At 38.0% G+C, this 20,266-nt stretch overlaps 1 protein-coding gene and 1 long non-coding RNA gene across 5 annotated transcripts in view; one reads left to right on the top strand and one right to left on the bottom strand.

Moving 5' to 3' along the window:
• The window catches only part of LOC105490599 (uncharacterized), an 82,120-nt gene extending 73,707 nt beyond the window's left edge, over window positions 1–8,413 (bottom strand). For all 3 annotated transcript variants that reach the window (XR_011607394.1, XR_011607393.1, XR_011607392.1), the window contains exons 1-2: window positions 8,275–8,413; window positions 3,366–3,536 (exon numbers count right to left, since the gene is read on the bottom strand). This is a non-coding gene — a long non-coding RNA (uncharacterized lncRNA). The remainder of the gene's footprint in view (window positions 1–3,365; window positions 3,537–8,274) is intronic.
• The window catches only part of LOC105490600 (CUGBP Elav-like family member 2), a 649,919-nt gene that overhangs the window by 46,720 nt on the left and 582,933 nt on the right, over window positions 1–20,266 (top strand). The window contains exons 1-2 of one of the 2 annotated variants that reach the window (XM_071068806.1): window positions 8,495–8,702; window positions 10,481–10,582. The exons of the other annotated variant lie outside the window; for it this stretch is intronic. Of the exons in view, the coding sequence (XP_070924907.1) occupies window positions 8,641–8,702; window positions 10,481–10,582 (164 nt within the window). The 5' untranslated portion in view covers window positions 8,495–8,640. Of the gene's footprint in view, window positions 1–8,494; window positions 8,703–10,480; window positions 10,583–20,266 lie in introns of those variants that run through there. 2 annotated transcript variants of the gene reach the window in all.

Below are 20,266 nucleotides of genomic sequence, written 5' to 3'. Positions count from 1 at the left end.
AAAGTTAGTGACAAAAATTTTTAAAAGCTAAATTCAGAATTTAATTCTACAGTCAACTTTTAAGAAGTTAAATTCTGAATTTCACTTTGCAGTCAACTTTTAAGAATCTCATCCGTGCCATATTTCATGGGCTATTTCTAGGCATCAGTATGTTGTGAAAAAAATTTCAGCATAAACACAGAAGCACAACAGCTAAATTAAGTTTTTATTAATTTTAGCACCTCAGAGACAGTAGCAATGATATGCTTCATACCAAAAGCAACTTTGGAACTAAAACTCTTAGAATTACTTGTTTAAAACAGGACGTTGAGAAACAAAAGGAATAAATTTGGGGGAAAACTAGAGTTGAAGACAGATGAATATCTATTTCAATGTATACTGCCAATGAATTTCCTCAATAATTTAAATGCATCATCCCCATGACATTAAAGGAGTAACTTCTTATTTTTGACTGAATTCTATTTTTCTGTAAAAGAGACCCATTTGTTCCTGTTTGCATAGCTATGGTGATAATAAGTGGTCAGGATCTTCCTAGGATATTTAATATATTTGTGAGCAATTATTCCCCCTAACCCTTCCTAGAGTAAGTTAAACAACATTCTGTATTTTCAGCATTTATTAGAGCAGCAAGGGGACATTCTGAATATGAGCACCATGACAGATTACTAGCTACTGTATCTTCTGCACCTAAAATTCAGGAACACTCAATATATAGCCAGTGAACACCTGCTCAGTGAATCACCCTGCACTAACTCGATGTATGAATTTGGATAAGTCACCAAACCTCAATGGATTTAATTCTTTCTATCTTTAAAATAAGGAAATGGGACTAGATTTTATTGAGTACCCAGTCTAGTTCTGAAAATTCTCTCAAATTAGAACTTATTTTTCATTCTTTACCCTAGATTCTTTCTGGGCAGCCAAAAAAAGATACAAACCCTGAAAAGAGCTTGGTCTGATATATTCTCATGTCTTTTGTTATTGTCTTACAATTGCTCATTAAAGTCTTCTCGCTTTTAAAACGAAGGTGCTAGGAATGTGGCCAACTCTCTAGCTTAGGTGTTTTGGTTTCGGTTTGGTTTTGGCTTGTAGGGTTTGTTTGTTTTTCTGCAAAACTTATTTCTATTCTTTCTTTCTTTTCTTTTTTTTTCTTTTTTTTTTTTGCCCATTTCCTAGTTGGTTTGTATACTTGATTACAGAGAGGTATCACACATGTCAAATAGGCAAAATATTGGATATTTGTAGATCAACGTCTCCTAAAATACCCTTTATATTGTTATGAATGAATAAGACAACTTAAGAGAAGTATGTTGGGAATTTTTGTTTGTTTGCTTGTTTGTTTGTTGACATGCTTGTTTGCTTGCTGGGTTGGTTGTTTTGATTCACAAAACAGTTCTTATATGGCAAGATGATTGAGTTAAGAGGAAAATAAAGAAAAAAAAGTCAGAGCTAATGTTTTTAGCCTTCCTAGTGGCTAAAATGTGTTGACCATCAATTTTGCAGGACTCAGATACCAAGAGCTTTTACAAATAACACACAGAAATGAGAGCGCCAATGCCAATCTGTTTAAGAAGTTTCATATAAATATTGATTGTTTGGATCATGATGATTGGTACCCTGACATACAAGTTCCTAATACCGTAGGGATTGAAAGAGTCAATATGCCTCCCAAATGGCACAACTTAATCTCACAGAAAATTACTCAAGCAGGATGAGCTGGCCCTATCTGTATAATTGTAAATTATAAATAAGTAATTAAAGATTAATTCTAAATCTCAGCAGGCCCTATGACGGATGAGCCATCTGGTAGTTTCTGAGACATTTCAGGAACCTTGGTACTTATATGTCCTAATCAATGGCAAGAGGAAAAAAGTGTAAGTCTTGGCAATTTCTACTTTAATGTGTTTGTTGGTCTCGTCTAACTATCCGTTAAATGTTTGAAATGTTATCTGGTAGGTCTGTTTAATGGTTCGTATACTGTCCCTATAATTCTCTTTAATTCTTATTTTTGAAAAGCTATGAAGATTTAGGGGATTCTAGTACTTTATATCAGCCTTTTATAATCCCAAGTGTGATCAACATCTTTGCATGAGGAATTACTAAGTCATACCAGAAGATATATCTAGTATCTCATAGAGAATAATCTCTAAACAGCTCTTTCCTGGGCTACCTTATGTTCTCCTTATCTTGGGTAATACATTTTTTCTGCCAAGATTCAAAACTAGCAGAAAATTGCCTGGGAGTTATGACTTTCCTCTCCCGGTTGCTTCTCAATGCCCATACTATAGACAGCAGGCAAGATGGAATTCATTTGCAAAGTCATTTGGAAAGCCTTCAGCAAGTGGGGAAGCTTTTCCTATTTTCTTCCTTGTTCCATCCCCTGCTTGAAACCCCTTTGCTCTGAATAAATCATCTTGTCTCTTCCTCTTCTGTTTCCAGCCCCACCTTCTGGGTTTCCTCACTTGATGGCATGCTAGATTGGCATAAGAAAGCTTGGCAGTTTCCTTGCCATACTGCCTTCTTATTTTGACAACCTCTGAGTCAAGGTCAAAAGAAACACCCAGCTATGATCTAAGGGATTATTTTAAGAAGTGAAGACACAGTGCAAATCCCAGAAAGTAGGTCAGATCTCTCCCCAGTTAATGGACTTCCAATGGCCTCCCACTATACTGAGAAGAAAAGGCAAACTCTTTGCACACCTGGCTCTCTGCCCATCACTGCAACATCATATGACATCATGCTCAACTGCTCCAACCACACACAGGGGTTATAAAGAAATAGAATGCTCTCATCCAGGTCTGCCACAGGCGGGACTGGGTTTGCATGGAGTTCCTGGGGGTCCATTTGACACTACAGGTCAAATTCCCTGCCTTACGTTTACTGTGACCCAAAGGTTTCACTTTTGCTTTTTATCCTAAAGAAATAATCAGTGGTTTGTGAAGAGATAGATGAACTAGGTTCATCTACCAGTTTAAAACCATCTACCAGTTTAAAACCCTCTAGATGTTTAACAAAAAAGAAATTGGTTAAATACACTGCCATACATTCATATTTCTGTAGCCGTTAAAATAGCGTCTTTAAATGCAGGATTATGGTATGAACAAAATGGCGAAAGAGTGACTTTACAACAGAGAATGCTGACAAACACTCCCTTGGCCAGGTGATCAACATCAGTATCAGCACTGATGAGTCATGCCAGGGCATGTACCCTTGGTAACACATGATGAGAATGCCACTTTATCTTTGTGCTCTCCCTCTGCAAGCCTCACCACCCCAGTCTTTTCTTTCCAGTTTTATTGACCAATAAAAGTTGTATATATTTAAGACACACAACCTCAGGTTTTGAGCCATTCTCTTAGTCTTACCTTGAGAAAGACATCAGACAAATTCCAATAGATGACCATCCTACAAAATGCCTGACTAGTTCTTCTTAAAATCGTCAAGGTCATCAAACATAGGCAAAGTCCAAGAAACTGTCAAAGTCTAGAGGAGTTTAGGGAGACATGATGACTAAATGTGACATCTTGGATGGGATCCTGGAAGGGAAAAAGGACATGTGGTGAAAACTAAGGAAATCTGAACAAACTGTGTACTTTAGTTAATAATAAAGTATCAACATTTATTCACTAATTATAACAAATGTACCATACTAATGTAAGATTGTAACAGGAGAGACTGGGCGTGGGGTATATGGGAATTCTGTGTGCTATACTGTCAACTTTTCTGTAAATCTACAACTCTTCTAAAAGTTAAAGTCTATTTAAAAGCACAGAATCAAGACTATAGGTGTATATGTATTTATACAAAATATGTTACCAACTTATTTTTAAGTGAAACACATCACCAAATAGAATCTGACAATAACAAAAATGATATATGTTTATATGTATTCATGTTACATATTAATAGATGCATATGTATGTCTATAGAAAACTCAGGACAAATGAATATTAACAAAACAGTGAGATTATAAGGTTTTTATGCTTATTTTATAACGTTTGACAATGATTATTTACATAATAAAATTTGTTTAATTGGTTTTTGTTTGATGTTTCATTGAAATCTTCCAAATGTTTAAATATATGAGTGCTAATCAAGGATCAGTTGGAGACATGGAAATTGCAACAGACATTATTGCACCATATATACCATTTTTTGGCATTTTAATGTTGAAATAATTTTAGACTTACAGAAAAGTTGCAAAAAATGGTAGAGTTCCCATATACCCATCATCCAGCTTCCCATAATGTTAGTATCTTACATAATCATAGTGAAATGAGCAAAGCTGGAAAATTAGCATTGATAAAATGCTATCATTCAAACTATCATCCAAAAAAATATTCGTATTTGACCAGTTTTTCCACTGTTGACCTTTTCTCCTCCAGAAAGCAATCCAGGATCCCACACTGCATTTAGCTCTTATATCTCCTTAGTTTCCCCCAATTTTTGTAACAGTTCCTTAGCCTTTCCTTGTCTTTTAAGAACTTGACAATTTCAATCATAGCCACCCTAACCGTTGTGAGATGGTATCTCATTGTGGTTTTCAGTTGCATTTCCGTGATGATTAGCAATGTTGAGCACCTTTTCTAGACTGTTGGTCATTTTTATGTCTTCTTTGAAGTATGTCTATTTAGGTCCTTTGCCCCCTTTTTAATCAGGTTATTTGTTTTTGTTACTTTTTATTTGTTGTTTGTTTATTTGCTATTTAGCTGTGTGAGTTCCTGACGTATTTTGGATATTAAGCCCTTATCAGATACATGGTTTGCAAATATTTTCTCTCAACGCATAGGCTGTCTTTTCATTGTGTTGATTGTTTCCTTTGCTCTGCAGAAGTTTCTTTAGTTTAATGTGTTCCCATTTGTTTCTTTTTGCTTTTGTTGCCTGTGTGGTTTTTTTGTTTGTTTGTTTTTTCTTTTTGTTTTTGCCTATCCAAAAAATCATTGCCAAGGCCAATATCAAGGAACTCTTCCCCTGTGTTTTCTTCTAGTAGTTCTGCAATTTCAAGTCTTATCTTTAGGTCTTTAATTTATTTCCAAATGATTTTTGCATAAGATATAAGATAAAGGTCCAGTTTCATTCTTTTGCATATGGCTATCCGGTTTTCCCAACACCACTTACTGAACAGAAGAAAAGAAATAACAAGTGTTGACCAGGGTGTAGATAAAGGGGCCCCTCATACACAGTTGGTAGGAGTGTAAATTGGTATAGCCATTATAGAAAATGATATGGAGGTTCCTCAAAAAATTGAAAACAGAACTGTCATGGTCATCCAGCAATACCACTTCCGGGCACATCCCCACTCCATGCACCTGCCCTCCCAAACAAAAGAAGTCAGCATCTTGCAGAGATATATGTACTCCTGTGTTCTTTGTTACATGATTTACAATAGTCAAGATGTGGCAACAACCCAGAGGCCCATTGTTGAATAAATGGATAAAGAAATATATGTATGTATATATCATACACACACAATGGAGTATTCATCAACCTTTAAAAACAGATACTGCCATTTGTGAGAACATAGATGAAACTGGAAGACATTATGCTAAATGGAATAAGCCACAGAAAGAAAATTACTGCATGATCTCACTTAAATATGCAGGATTTTTTTTTAAGTCGATTACATAGAAACAGAGTAGAACACTGATGACCAGGGTTGGAGAAGGCAGGTAATGAAGGGACATTGGTCACCAGGTACAAAGGTTTACTAAGGTAGAACTAATAATTCTAGAGATCTAATACACAGCAGGAGGGCTATAGTTAATAATACTGTATTGCATACTAATAATTTTTGCTAAGAATACTGTATTGCATACTAATAATTTTTGCTAATAATACTGTATTGCATACTAATAATTTGAAAAGAAACTAGATTTTAGGTGCTCTTACCACTAAAAAAAGTTAGCTATAAAAAGTAACAGATATGTTCATTTGTTTACCTGTAGGAACATTTCACTGTGCATATGTATATGAGAACATCATGTTGTACACCTTAAATACACACAATAAAATCAATTATGTAAAAAAAGAGGCCAGGTGCAGTGGCTCACACCTGTCACCCCAGCACTTTGGAAGGCCAAAGCAGGTAGATCATGAGGTCAAGAGATCGAGACCATCCTGGCCAACATGGTGAAACCCCATCTCTACTAAAAATACAAAAATTAGCCGGGCGTGGGTGGCAGGCACCTGTAGTCCCAGCTACTCAGGATGCTGAGGAAGGAGAATCTCTTGAACCTGGGAGGCAGAGGTGCACCACTGCACTCCAGCCTGGCAACAGAGCGAGACTCCATCTCAAAAAAAAAAAAAAAAGAACTTGATATTTTTGGAGAATACTCATCAGTTGTTTTGTAGTATGACCCTAATTTAGAGTTTGTCTGATGTGCTCTCCTGATTAGAAGAAAGCTGTGTGTTTTGGCAAGAATAGCATAGAAAGGATGCTGCCTTCTCAGTGCTTCAAATCAGTGTTCAAGAGGCCCATATGCCTTATTATTAGTGAGGTTAACTTTGGTCACTTGGCTAAGGCCTTGTCCACTCAGTATCTCCACTTAGAAAGTTACTATTTTTCTCTTGAAATTACTTGTCATAGGGAAAATAGATTCTGCAAGTATCCTGATTCCTCCTCACAGCTTTGCCATCTAATTTTAGCAACCATTTGGTGGCTGCTGTCCACAACGATTGTTACTGTGTTGTCTAATGGTGATTTTTCTATTTCATTCTTTCTATAGTTATTAATTGAAATTCTTAAGAGATGTTCCTTCTCCCTTTTCAGTGCATTTATAACAGTATGAACCCATGCTGTTCTGTGTATTATCTAATACTACCATTATTTATTTTATTGCTGAAATTATTCCAGCCTTCCCCTGAACAATTTCCTCATTTAAGGTAATTGATAGGTTCTTGGGAATGGCAACTTGAAGTGAAATGTCATGTCCTTAGACGATAACTTAGTTTCATTCAATGTCATTTCATTATACTGTTAATGAGAAAAAAAATTGGTTTTGTTATACAATGTTTCACATAAAGTCATAGTTTCCAAGAACCCTATTAACAAGGTTAAATGAGGACTTACTGTACAGTCAAATTTGTCCACACACCCTTTTCTCCACCATCTCCTTACAAGACTCTTTTAGGTGAGTGCTGTGGTTCATGCCTATAATCCCAGTATTTTGGGAGGCTTAGGTGGGCAGACTGCTTGAGCTCAGGAGTTCAAGAACAGCCTTAGCAACATGGCAAAACCTCGTCTTTACAAAAAATACAAAAGTTGGCCAGGCATGGTGATACACGCTGGTGGTCCCAGCTGCTCAGGAGGTTAAGGTGAGATGATCTAAGATAGCACCACAACACTACAGCTGGGCAACAGAGCAAGACCTTGTTTCAAAAAAAAAAAAAAAAAAACATTTTGACTCAGGTGAAATTAACTTGGAATAAAATCAAATTAGAAGAAAGGTGATAAAAGTTTTCAACTTGAAATTGTTAGAGGTAAGGCCAGTGCCAGTGCTTACTGTGGCTTACAGCATGGCTTGGTCTCTGCCTGGCTGGCTAGCCTCACCTTTTGACATTCAGGGCAATTTTCTCCACCCTAGCTAGGACCTTGTACCTCACTGGAAATGTGCATTAAGGGAGGATTTACGATTTCTATTAACAGAAGAAGAGAGTGGCATCTCCATGAGATGGAGAAATTCAAGTTCTTTGAACTGAGGTTGGATTCTCAAGTTTATGGAGAAACCTTTTGTAAGTTACATATAGGTATTTCTGTCTTTGATTTCCTGGTATATTTCCTCATTGCTATATTCATTTATTCATTGACTTAACACTTTCTGAGCATCTGCTATGTGCCTAAGACTGTTCCCATTTGTGGGTAAATGATGAAGAAAATGATATTAGATCCCACAGAGTTTACTTCGTTGTACCAAAGTTATTTCCCCACTGCAGATACTCCTCTGATCTCATAGTGTGTTCAATCATCCATGGATGCTCACTATGATTTAGTGTGTGAAATATAGCTGGTGGTCTCTATTGAAATGAGAGGTGGTCTTTAGAAGCGAAGCAAGTTTCTCTGGACTGAAAGACATCATAGCAGTTTTGACAAGAAGCAGAAATGACAAGTTACAGATACACACAATAATACAGTTTTCTGAAAAGTGTTTCATGTTATGCAGCTAGATCAAGGATTGCCCTTTGAGAAACTGAGAATAGCTCTAATCTCTAAATGGCTGCATTTAGAATTGGGCCATGATCATCCCTGATGAGAAGATACCATCTGGCCAAACTCACATTTGAGGATTCCCTCACTGATAGGCAACTTCTGAGTGCAAGAACATTTTAATTGGAAAAGACAATGTTCCATTTTGTCTATTTCCCACTCATTTATTTAACGCATGGGCAGCATCTTCATTTTAGTGATGTTCTGTTTCTGTTGTTTATTCCACACTCGATGTCATAATCCTCTTTGTGACATCTTCATAAGTGGTTGCTATGCAAATTATTAGAATATCACACAGCAAGGATGATTACCTTTAGAGGCTACCATTCAGACCATATGAACTCTTAAAGATACTACTTTAGGTAATTGTTCCTAAACAAAATAGAAATCCAAAATCCAAAAATAGACTTCTGGAAACACATATTGATACAAGTAAAATGATTCTTGTAGGCCACTCTAGTCCAGCCACCTTGCTCATCTTTGATAACTCCTGGATATGGTATGTAAACATAAAATGTTCTTAGTAACTTCTTTTTCTTCTTTATGTTAACTGTGTTCTACCTGGATATGCTAAATATTGAATTGTTTTTAAGCTAATTTTTTCCTCCAAACGCTCAGATAAGACTGTTTTTATGAAGATCTAAAATGGTGAAGTTAATCCAAAGTTGCCCAAAGAAGCTCTGAAGTCTCAAGCCCATATATACGAGTGCAAATATTATCAGCCCACCTATATGTTGGGAATGACATTAGAAGCCACATTCTCTGTTACACAGAATTTCTCCTCTCTGAGTTTAAAAAAATACCAGTGTTATTTCACATCCTAAATCACTCAAATGCATATAATTTCAGTGCCTGGAGATATTAGGTGTAATTATTCACATTCACAAGAAGCAAGAAGAAATCTTTAGGTCATAAATTAACAGTAATGGTACATGTAATTTAGCACTTATTTGTATTTAATACATTTCCAAAGTGTTTAAAGAGTGCTTTTATAAGCAATTTCCTATGACATCTAATTATTCCCCAGTAAGAATAAGTTAGCTCCAGTGATGGTTTCTATGCCATGCCAACCACTTCCAGCTACTCTGGGTAGTACACAAACCTCATCCCATCCAGCCTAGTGTGTCCTGCCCTATATGGCAAATCCCAACATTCAAAGCAATTAGAATACGTTGCTTTTTGTCTTAAATATGCATTTATATCTGTGATTCTTATACTAGCAAAAATGATTCTACTTTTTTTGTTTTCAGCAAGCATCCATTGAGTATGTACTATGAGATGAGCCCCTTCTAGTGTGACATTTAATTGGTCGGTTGTTACTAATTTTATTTTACCCTCAGACTCTGACTACAGGATCAAAATTTGCAAGTCAGAAAGAGGCACTCCAGGAGGGAGATTTCCTACCCAGATCCCCTCTACACCGAAAATGGAAGCCAATTACCAACTCTCCATTTTACCAATCTTTTCTGGTGGATGGGGTTTGTATATGGAGTTCTCAAAACAGCACACATAGCCAGCCTTCCAGTATATAACTAGAGCTTTAAGGCTCAGGAAGCCTGACTCGAAGGCATGAATATGAGTTTATTCCTGCCGGAAACGTTTCTTCCGTGAAAGACAGGCAGAATGTGGCTGCCATCAAATCCATCAAAACCATGCCACGTTAAAAAAATTAAAAATAAATGTGTGTGTGTATATATATATATATATATATATATATAAAATAAATAAATAAACTATAAATTAAAACTGAAGAGACATTTGAAAAGAGGCCTGTTTCATGGACATGGCCTACTTGTGATTTTCTGCTTCTTCCATCATCGCTTGGCAAGCAAACAGAAAAGTTACAGAACTGGGGTCAGACCTCGTGCAAAATAACATTTATTGGTCACAGCTGCTGCTTCATCACCTTGATTTCTTACTAAATTATTTTCCTTTCATTACTCGTATCTCCTTTTATAGTTTTCAAGGCAATTTTCTAGTCCATGTGAATTTGTTCCATCTCTCCTCCTAGATTCATGTAAACATTTTCACATATTCATCCAAATTCTTCTCTTCTTCCACACCCCTGGTGAGCTCTCTTTGAAGTCGAGAGCTTGGCAGATCCTTCCCAACAGAGCAGCCTGTCTCCTCCTGGGGCTTCGAGTTGTGTGTTGTGTTTAACCTCCTCCTAACTGGCCTGCTTGCCAAGAGTTAGTATAATTTTAAACCAGTTCCATTTCCCTCCATTGGGTACAACCATCCCTACAAAGACCGCCTATCTTCGTTCTGCCTCCCTAGTGATGGATTTTTTCCTGCCGGTCTCTGCCTAATGGAGGGTGACCCCTCTAAAATGACCATGGAACCAGCTGACCATCAAGCCTCCCTATCTTTAACCTTAACGTAGGTATCTTTGGGTAAGTCGTATCACTGTTGGGAATTTCTCAGTACCTCTGTACTTGAGCAGGGATGATAATCGGCTCTTCCCATCTGCGTTATGCAATGTGCGGGCAAAACACTTTTGATGCTACCTGGATCATGTTGATATTATTTCCTGCCTGTCATTTGGTTTTGATGGCATAGGGATGGAAATGAACACTAAGTGTCCTTATTTTGCATTTTTGCCTGGTTATTAATATCTCCAACTGCTTAGCTTCTGCCTTTGTCATTTCTCATTTTAATTAGATGGCCAGTCTAGGGCGTGAATTCTCCAGTCCCCTGAATCTTAACCATTCATCTAACACAGATCAGCTGCCTCACCTCCTTGCTTTTCACAGCTTGCTTTCACTGCTTTCTGCTTTTAAATCTTGTAGCAGGATTTGTTATTATGAAGATGGAATAGTCTGCATTCTTTGACAGCAACAAGTAATATCTGCAGAAAACCGGGATAACGGACAACATAGACAATATTGACACAGACATTAAAAGTCAGATATTTAATATTCAATTATGCATTCATTCGCCAAAATTTGTTACAGTCATCCCGTTTGCTTACAGGGAATGTAAGAATTTGATTAGTGCTGTCAGCCTCTTGGAGAGATGCTATGTCAAATGAGCTTAAACGAAAAAGAGACCCGGATTTCAGATTGATTAGCCATTTTATACAGAGTTTGAATTCAAAATTTTTAGAAGCTTAAGGAAATCATTTTAACTTTAACTTCTGAAGGAGGCCAAGCCTGAAAATTGAGTTCTAATGCATGTTGTGAAAGAATTCTCATTATCCTTCTGACCTCCCTCTGCTTAAGACTGAACAGAAACCAACACTGTGAAGCAGTTTCTTGATTTTATGGAAACCTGTTACTAGTCTCATAGACCTCAAATTGGAGATTTTGGTGGTATTGATTTTAGAGTTGCTATTCTTAATAACTATTAATATAATAAAATCATTATACTTTTAAATTATTAAATTAGAAATGTAAATATCTTGAATGTACCAAAAATAGATAACTGTTTAGGTTGGTTTTGCACCAACCTAATACCACGTCACTGCTAAATCATATGCCTTAACAGTTTTCCAAAGCATCACCTTTGCTGCCTGGTATCACCATGTCTTAGACAGAGAAGTATGGGAGATAGAAACTGTTACCTTAATTTCTAACTGAGAGCTGGATGGTATCTGAGAAAAGCATCTACCTAGGCTCTGGCTTCCTTGGAGTAAGTCCTTAGGAAATATTGGTTGAATTTATTAAACAGCCATCAAGATTTGTTCAAGGATAGGATTCTCTTGGGGAGTTTAGAAAAATATTAAAATTGAGCCTGTCTAGGTAAGAGGTCCATCCTTTAAAAGTCTGCAAGTTGGTGGAGCTGGAAATGGAGACTGTTCTAAAAAAAAAAAATCATCCCTTCCCACCCTGGGTCAATAGAATCTAAAGACTCTTTCAATAAATATTTCTCCAAGGTTTCTTGTGTGCGAAGCATTGTCCTAGACACTGTGGTAAAACCCACAAAAAAATTGAATAGGTAGGATGGCCATTGCTTTCTTGGAGTTTTCAGTCTAGTGAAGGAGACAAATAATAAGCCAATAAAGAAATGCATTTGCAAATTGTGTCAAGTGCAATGAAGGAAAGGGGAAGGGTGCATTGCTAGATGGTGTCTGGAGGCTGATGGAAGGCGGCAGGCACTTGAACCTGGAGTGTAAGAAAGATTCTGTTTCAGAAGAGCAGCTGAGGGAAAGGGGGGATCATCAGGGATACAGAGCTAAAAAGGACAGCCTCAGAGGATGCTCTGAGAACGGAAAATACTGGCAAAATTGCAGGGTGTAAAAAAGGGCTAGTGGCAGGGGACAGCCAGGGAGAACCTTTTAAGCCATGCTAACAGTCTGGTTTTTTTGTTTTGTTTTGATTTGTTTTGTTTGTTTGTTTTGAGACAGAGTCTCGCTCTGTCACCCAGGCTGGAGTGCAGTGGCACAATCTCAGCTCACTGCAAGATCCACCTCCCAGATTCACGCCATTCTCCTGCCTCAGCCTCCCAATAGCTGGGACTACAGGTGTCCACCACCACATCCGGCTAATTTTTTTTTTTAATTTTTTTTTTAGTAGAGATAGGGTTTTACCATGTTAGCCAGGATAATCTCCATGTCCTGACCTCATGATCCACCTGCCTCGGCCTCCCAAAGTTCTGGGATTACAGGCATGAGTCACTGCACCCAGCCGGGTTTGCATTTTATTAGAAGTGCCAAATGCATGGAAAGACAAATACTGCATGTTCTCACCCATAGGTGGGAGCTTAAAACGTGGTGTCATGCAGGAAGAGTGTAGAATGATACCAGAGTCTGGGAAGGCTGGCTGTGTGGGGTGGGGGGAATAAACAGAGGTTGGTTAATGGGTATGAACATATAGTGAAATAGAAGAAATAAGTTCCAATGTTCAATAGCAGAGTAGGGTGACTATAATTAACAACGTGTTGTATATTTCAAAACAGCTAAAACAGAGGACTTGAAGTGTTCCCAACACGAAGAAATGATAAATAGTTGAGGTCATGGATACCTTAAATACCCTGACTGGATCATTGCACAGTCTACACGTGGAACAAAATATCATGTGTACCCCCAAAATATGCACAAATATGATTTGTCTCTAAATAAAATTTAAAAGTGCTAAGTGCAAATTATGTTGCTTTCAAGAGAGGAGGGACAGGATCCCATGTATATATTCAACAACTCTCTGGGGCTGGCGCAGTGGCTCACGCCTGTAATCCCAGCACTTTGGGAGGCCAAGGCTGGCAGATCACAAGGTCAGGATATCGAGACCATCCGGGCTAGCACAGTGAAACCCTGTTTCTACTGAAAATACAAAAAATTAGCCGGGCGTGGTGGCGAGTGCCTGTAGTCCCAGCTGCTCAGGAGGCTGAGGCAGGAGAATGGCGTGAACCCGGGAGGCAGAGCTGGCAATGAGCCGAGATCATGCCACTGCACTCCATCCTGGGCGACAGAGTGAGACTCCATCTCAAAAAATAAAAAAAAATTAAAAAATAAAGAATTCTCTCTGGAAGTGGTCAATGGCAGGACAGGGGAGTCCAGGGAAAAGGATAAGAATGAGCTGGTGGTGACTTGGATCAGGTGGTGGTTGTGGTGATAAATAGATGTGGGCGAATTGGAAGCAGAGTCTGTAAAGGAAGCAATAGGGTTTGCTGTGTTCGGTGAGGGACATGAGAATGTCAAAGATGATTCATCCTTCCAGTTTGCCAAACCAGTATGAATTGTTCAGTTTACTGAGATGGGGAGAAGGGACAGAGTCAGGTAGTATTTTTGCTTTATGGGAGATTCATAGCAGGAATTAAGAGTTCACCATACAAAAGTGTTGAGTTTGAAATGCTTGCAAGACAACAGAGTGAAATGTCAACTGGATACTTGTATTATTCATGTAGAAATGCTTATTTAATGTCTACCATGTGTCACATATTGTTGTGCTGTTATAGAAGACTCATGGTTCTGGAGTAGGGGATATTTGGGCTGGATATAAAATCAACTTAGAGCTGCTATGAGCATGGGCTTCATTACAGAAGGCGTATCACCTTCTATTTCCTCTATAATAGGCCACGGCATGGGAAACAAGCTGAGAGGTACTAAGTGTGTCTAGAGATCTAAATTACAGCTTTATGTGCTAGCCATCAAAATTGTGGATTAAATGGCACCTGAGTGACAGAAGTCTGCCAACAATGTTTACTAAGCATCAATGTGCAAATATTATTTTTTATTTAAAATAACAAAATGCTGATACAATCTGAATGTCTCACACAGGAGGAAGGGTGAATAGTATAGAGTCATAGAATGGAATGTTAAGCACCATTGCAAATTATTTTTTTTAAATATTTAATGGCATAAGATACTATTTTAAATGTATACATGAAAAGAAGACTACTCAGATGCATTTATAGTGTGATCCCAACTTTATTTGAAGACTGTGAGTAATATTTGTCAAGACAAAAAGACTGGAAGCAACTTAGTAAAAATGTTCATGATTGTTATCGATAAATGACATGATTTAAGGTAATTTTCATATTTCTCTTTGCTTTTAAGCATTTTCAGAATGTTTTATAATGAACCAATCTGACTGTTCTAAATTGAGGCTAGTAGTAATTAGCAAAGAGAAAAGGGCACCTTGGTAAGAACCTAGGGGAAATAAGAGGAACAAGTAGATAGGACCCCTATCCTCAATTCAAATGTATAGAATGGATTTATGAACAGCAATGCCGCTAATTCTCTATCACTGAAAGGATCAGTACTACTATTTTTTATAGCTAGTGTAGCATTTGGTTAGGGCTCTTGGGGAAAATGCAAAAAATCAGAGAAAGATTCTCAACCAGCGAAGGCAAACGAAAGAAGTGAAATTGTTATGGTTAACTAACATTTATTGTGAACTGATAGGAGGGTCAGGCACTCTTTTAAGTATTTTAACATTTAAGAAAGACAACTGAAGCATGTGAAATTCGCACCAGATTAATTTGAGTTAAATACTGTCCATTTCCCTGTCGGATGCTCTGATATAAAAACAGGAATTGAAAAAATTTAACAAATAAATTTATTCATGCAAATACATATGTGTGTATATGTGTGTTCCATCTTAAAGTTAATTAAGCAAGAGAAAGTTAAAGTTCAATTAAAACTTTTGTCACTAGTTTAGCCCTAGTGATAAGGTGGAAGAATAGAACGATTGTCACCTGTTGATTTCTCATTAATTAAATCCCAGCTGACAAAGGCGTGCTGGAAACTCAAGTGGTGAGACCCTGCTGAAATGTAGTTGCTGTGGGTGCAGATTGAGGTCCCTGGAGTCACTAAATGTATTCCATTCTTATTCCAACTTAGACACTAGCGTCTATGAAATCCAAATCCCTTTGTTAAAGATGGCATAAAGACCTACAGAAATAACAAACATTCCTTCTCAAAATAATTGTTTGAGGATTTTGAACGTGTTTCAGCAATGTCTAGAAACCCCTGAATATTCCTGTGCTTTTTTTAGAATCCAGCAGGCTTAAGGAGATCACAGTGTGCTAACAATAGCTCCTCTTCTGAGAAATATTGGAGTGTTGAGCCTGTGGGAGCGAAATCTTTCCATGATCTTGGTTTGGGGGTGCATTTCTAAATCATATTTTCTGGTATCTCTTTGTCCTTTTGTGAAAAATAAGTATCATTGCCCTACAAGCATTTATGCCAAATGGAGAGAGAACTCGCTGTGTTCCATGAGGAAGTTTGCTTTCCAAACAGTCAGCTGACTGTAGTCTGGAAGTAGAGACATAAATGTCCTGAAAAGTAAAAGAACGTAGTTCCAATTCAGCTGTAATTGCAAGTCTGACAAAGAATCACGTCTGCATCTGAAGGGCACAGAATGATAACTCCTTAAGGGGCAAAATAGACTGCCATAGATAGTTGTTATCTATGCCAGCCATATTGCGATTCCATTAATTTCACCCAGATGGTGTTTTTTGCCTTTTTTCTCATAGTTCCCTTAAGTAGAACTTCATGCTGATGAGGTAGGGCATTGCATTGAGTCTCAATATTGACCAGTCATGTTACCTTCCTTCTATGGCTGTAAATTCAATGACTAAACTTTGTTCATTGCTAACCCCTGGTCACAAAAGATTAAGTTGATGATAGAGGTGGATCAGCACAAATCTCGTACTGCTTTGGGAAAAAAATAAGGTTAATATTATGATTTAATAAGCAGTTAAATTAGGTGTGTTTCTGAAATACATCATATTTCCAATTTACAAATGGAAGTTTTTTACATTGAGAAATTAAACAATCAAGTGTGGTTTCTGGTACTAATGGATTCTCGTGTTGCATAGCTCTCCTGACCTGGTTCTTTGATTAAAGTTTAAAATACATCCACAGATATAATAGACCCATGAACTCAAATATTCTTGCTGAGAAAAGATGTGTTAGTAAGAACAAATTATGACCTGCTTCGGTCACTGAATTGATGAAGGGGAGGTTTTACCTAATCCACTGGTGTTCTCACTGAAAACATGCAAGAGGTCACAGATGAAGGTTGTTTCTCAGCATTCACAGCAGGGCATGGGGCCAAACTCAGAGGGTGGTTCCATTTGGCTTGTACTCCTCCCAGGAGAGAGTCAGGCCTGGGATCTGGCCCGTGGACACTACCTGGACGGTTTCTGTCATTGTCACTATTAACCATGGCTAAAGTACCCATCACATTGCAGAACCCTCCTTATATCTAAGATGCCACTAGGAGCAAGTAGATAGCTGTGGCTTTTAAATAAAGCTGGCTCTAGAAATATGACAGAGCACTGTGACTTGGCAGGACATGACTGACGTTTTGTTACATTTCAAGATATTCCAGGCCAGGCGCGGTGGCTCACGCCTGTAATCCCAGCATTTTGGAGGACCGAGGCAGGCAGATCATGAGGTCAGGAGATCGAGACCATCCTGACCAACATGGTGAAACCCCGTCTCTACTAAAATACAAAAAAATTAGCCGGGTGTGGTGGTGCACGCCTGTAATCCCAGCTACTCGGGAGGCTGAGGCAGGGGAATCTGTTGAATCCAGGAGGTGGAGGTTGCAGTGAGCCGAGATTGCACCACTGCACTCCAGCCTGGTGACAGAGCAAGACTCCGTCTCAAAAGAAAAAAAAAAGGCATTCCAGAATTCAGGCAAAATAATTTACTGGTATTACACATGGGAGCAAAACACTGGTAATTAAAAAAAGAAAAAAAAATTATACCATGTTAGGCATTAAAAGTGGGATTCTGAGTCTCAGATTTATTCTCTTTCTGATCCCTGGTTCAGGAGAATCCTAGTTCAAATATTCACAAACCAATATTGTGCATGTTTACATACATTACCTTTGTTTCCAAACATCACATAACATACTTAAAGACAGTGTTTTTCAACTGATGTGACCCCTTGGTGAATTGTAAAATCCACGTTGTGGGTTGCAACTTCCCTTTTTAATTTTTAAATGAAAGACATAGAATAAATAATTCTCTGAGTGCATTGAATATTAAAAAGGTAAGCATTGCTTAGTGAAATGTTTGTTTTAGTTTGTGTGTATTTGGTGGGTGTATATCTTAAGTCACACCGTGAAACAGAATTTAAGGCCAATATCACAGGAAATTTATGTCTCTTTAATTATCAAGGGTCACATTTTAAAAAAATTATTCTCTAAAAATGAACTCCAATTTCCAAAGCTCTGTGTGTGTGTGTGTGTGTGTGTGTGTGTGTGTGTGTGTGTGTGTAAGATCAAGAGTGTGTATGGGATTTTACTTATCTATTTGTGCGTGTGTGTAACTCTGCAACAGAGTGATTCACAAAAAAATATATACTTTAGCTCAAAGTTGCAATGCATTCTTCCATCACTTCCAATCCGATCCACTTAAAAAGAGAACATCCTCTTGTCGTGCTCACTGGTGTCATTATGGATATGAATGGTGTCATGAAAAGTGAGCCCAGTCCCAGACAAGAAAAGTTTCCAAGGATCGGAAAACACACTACTATGTTCATCAGTTGATTATATAGCTTTCTTCTTGGACAACTTAACTAAAATAGCATTTCTCTTTCTTATTTAAAAAAAAAATCACGAGTCTTTTGAGAGAATTTATAAGATGAACAGTTGACTTTTGAAACAGTAAAATTCTTCCTAATTTTCCTACCTTAGGGATTTGGTCACATGCGCCTGACTTTGCCAACTAAAACTAAAGTTTATGCATTGAACTATACAGCAAACATGGCCCCTTCTTGAGGTTATACAGGTAATTCCAGAGCAAACCCCACAACATCTAGAAAACAGGCCACGTTGCTTAATGTGGATGCTTTTAATTTGTATTTTCAATGTGTGTTCATAGTTGAGGGTTTATTAGGAACAGGATGTTCAACAGATCAAATGCATTGATGCAATTAGGTTGCTGCTTGTGGAGACATGTTTTATAGCTCTTATTAAAAGTAAATATAAATAAAGGTTGTTTGGAGATTTGTACATGCTGAGGAGGGGTTTTTTTTTTTAAGAATTTGATTAGAAAAGCATTTGAAATTACTTAAGTGATGAAGCAGAGCACACTTATTTTCTTTTTCTTTCTTTTTTTTTTTTTTTTTAAGACAAGGTCTTGCTCTGTTACCCAGGCTACAGTGTAGTAGCACAATCATGGCTCACTGCAGCCTCCAATTCTTAGGTTAAAGTGATCCTCCCACCTCTGCCTCCCAAGTTGCTGGCACCGTAAGCACGTGCCTCGATGCCTGGCCAGTATTTTTTTATTTTACTTTTTGTAGTAATGGATTTTTGCCAGGTTTCCCAGGCTTGTCTCAAACTCCTGGATTCGAGCAGTCCTCCCACCTCACCTTCCAAAGTGCTGGGATTCCAGGCATGAGCCACCACGCTGACCAAACAGAAACACTCCTAATCGTGTTATTTAAGAAACTAGAGGAGACACTAGACAGCTTCAAATGATGAATGCAAGGAAGCATGATCAGGGAGAAGTGGCTTCGAAGTGAACTCTGCTGTCTTAGAATTTGATGATATAAGGGTGTTTAGCCCCAGGTCTATGTTTGTTGTTCACAGTTTAAGTCTAGATTATTTAGATCTCTTTGATTAGGCTTCAACCATTTGGCCAAACTTAAAACACCAGTAACATGGTACCAAAAATACCGATAACTTGACTGCTAGCTGTCTAGCCTCAGCTCTTTTTTTAGGTTTGAATTCTACATGTTCTCTGAAGCCCAGAACAAGTCTCCATGCTCCAAGGCCTCTCCTAATTACCCAAGCCTTAAGTAGTAACTCCTTCTTATGATAACACCTGCATGAATTCCTCAGCCGCAAGCCATCAGCATCCCTCAATAGACAATGAGAATATACTTTGTGAATTATTAGTGCTTTTTAAAACTTAGATGTTTTGTTTCCCTCAATAAGTAGATCATTTGCTTCCTGTGGGCAGAAACCATGTTCACTGGCTTCCAAGATGATACAAATCGGTAACTTTAAATATATTCCAAGGTTATGCTTACCAAAGACAAATGCCAGGATGAAACTTAAAAGGGAAAGGGAGAAAAAATAAGAGGTGGTAAAATGCAGGCTTGTAATCTCAGAATGTGATAAAAATCTCCATCTTAGTTAGATACAAAGAATTCCTAGGTAATTAACAGATAATTGACATAACCTCATATCATTTTACACCAGATATTGGAAATGACAGAGTGAGAGCATGAGTTTCTTCCTCTCTCATATTCATATTTATCTTCTATTGGCTCTTCTTTACAGTGCATTAAAATTCTAATCATATTGTTCTGGGCAGTTCGGGTGGCAAGTAACAGAAAACCCAGCTCAAACTGACTTCAACAATAAAGGCATTTACTTGCCAAACGCAGGGGAAATTCAGGGCTGGGACAGGCTTCAAGGTTGCCTTCATCTACTGGCTCTGCTCCATTTTCACACGGTCCCTGTGGCTCTGACCTCCTGCGTCTGCTGCTTCAACCTCAGATTGGTTTTGACACAGCACCAGTTGCTCTACGACAGGTGCGCGGGACAAATAGTCCAAAGGGAAAAGAGGAAGAGACGCCTTTGTAACCTTTCTCAGAAGAGTGAGGAACATCTTTCCTAAAAAGAACCTGCATGTGATGGCCACGCCCCCTCCTACCACAT

Source organism: Macaca nemestrina, chromosome 9, assembly GCF_043159975.1.
Source record: "Macaca nemestrina isolate mMacNem1 chromosome 9, mMacNem.hap1, whole genome shotgun sequence".
Classification (NCBI taxonomy): domain Eukaryota; kingdom Metazoa; phylum Chordata; class Mammalia; order Primates; family Cercopithecidae; genus Macaca; species Macaca nemestrina.
This window is presented reverse-complemented; position numbering and strand designations above follow the sequence as displayed.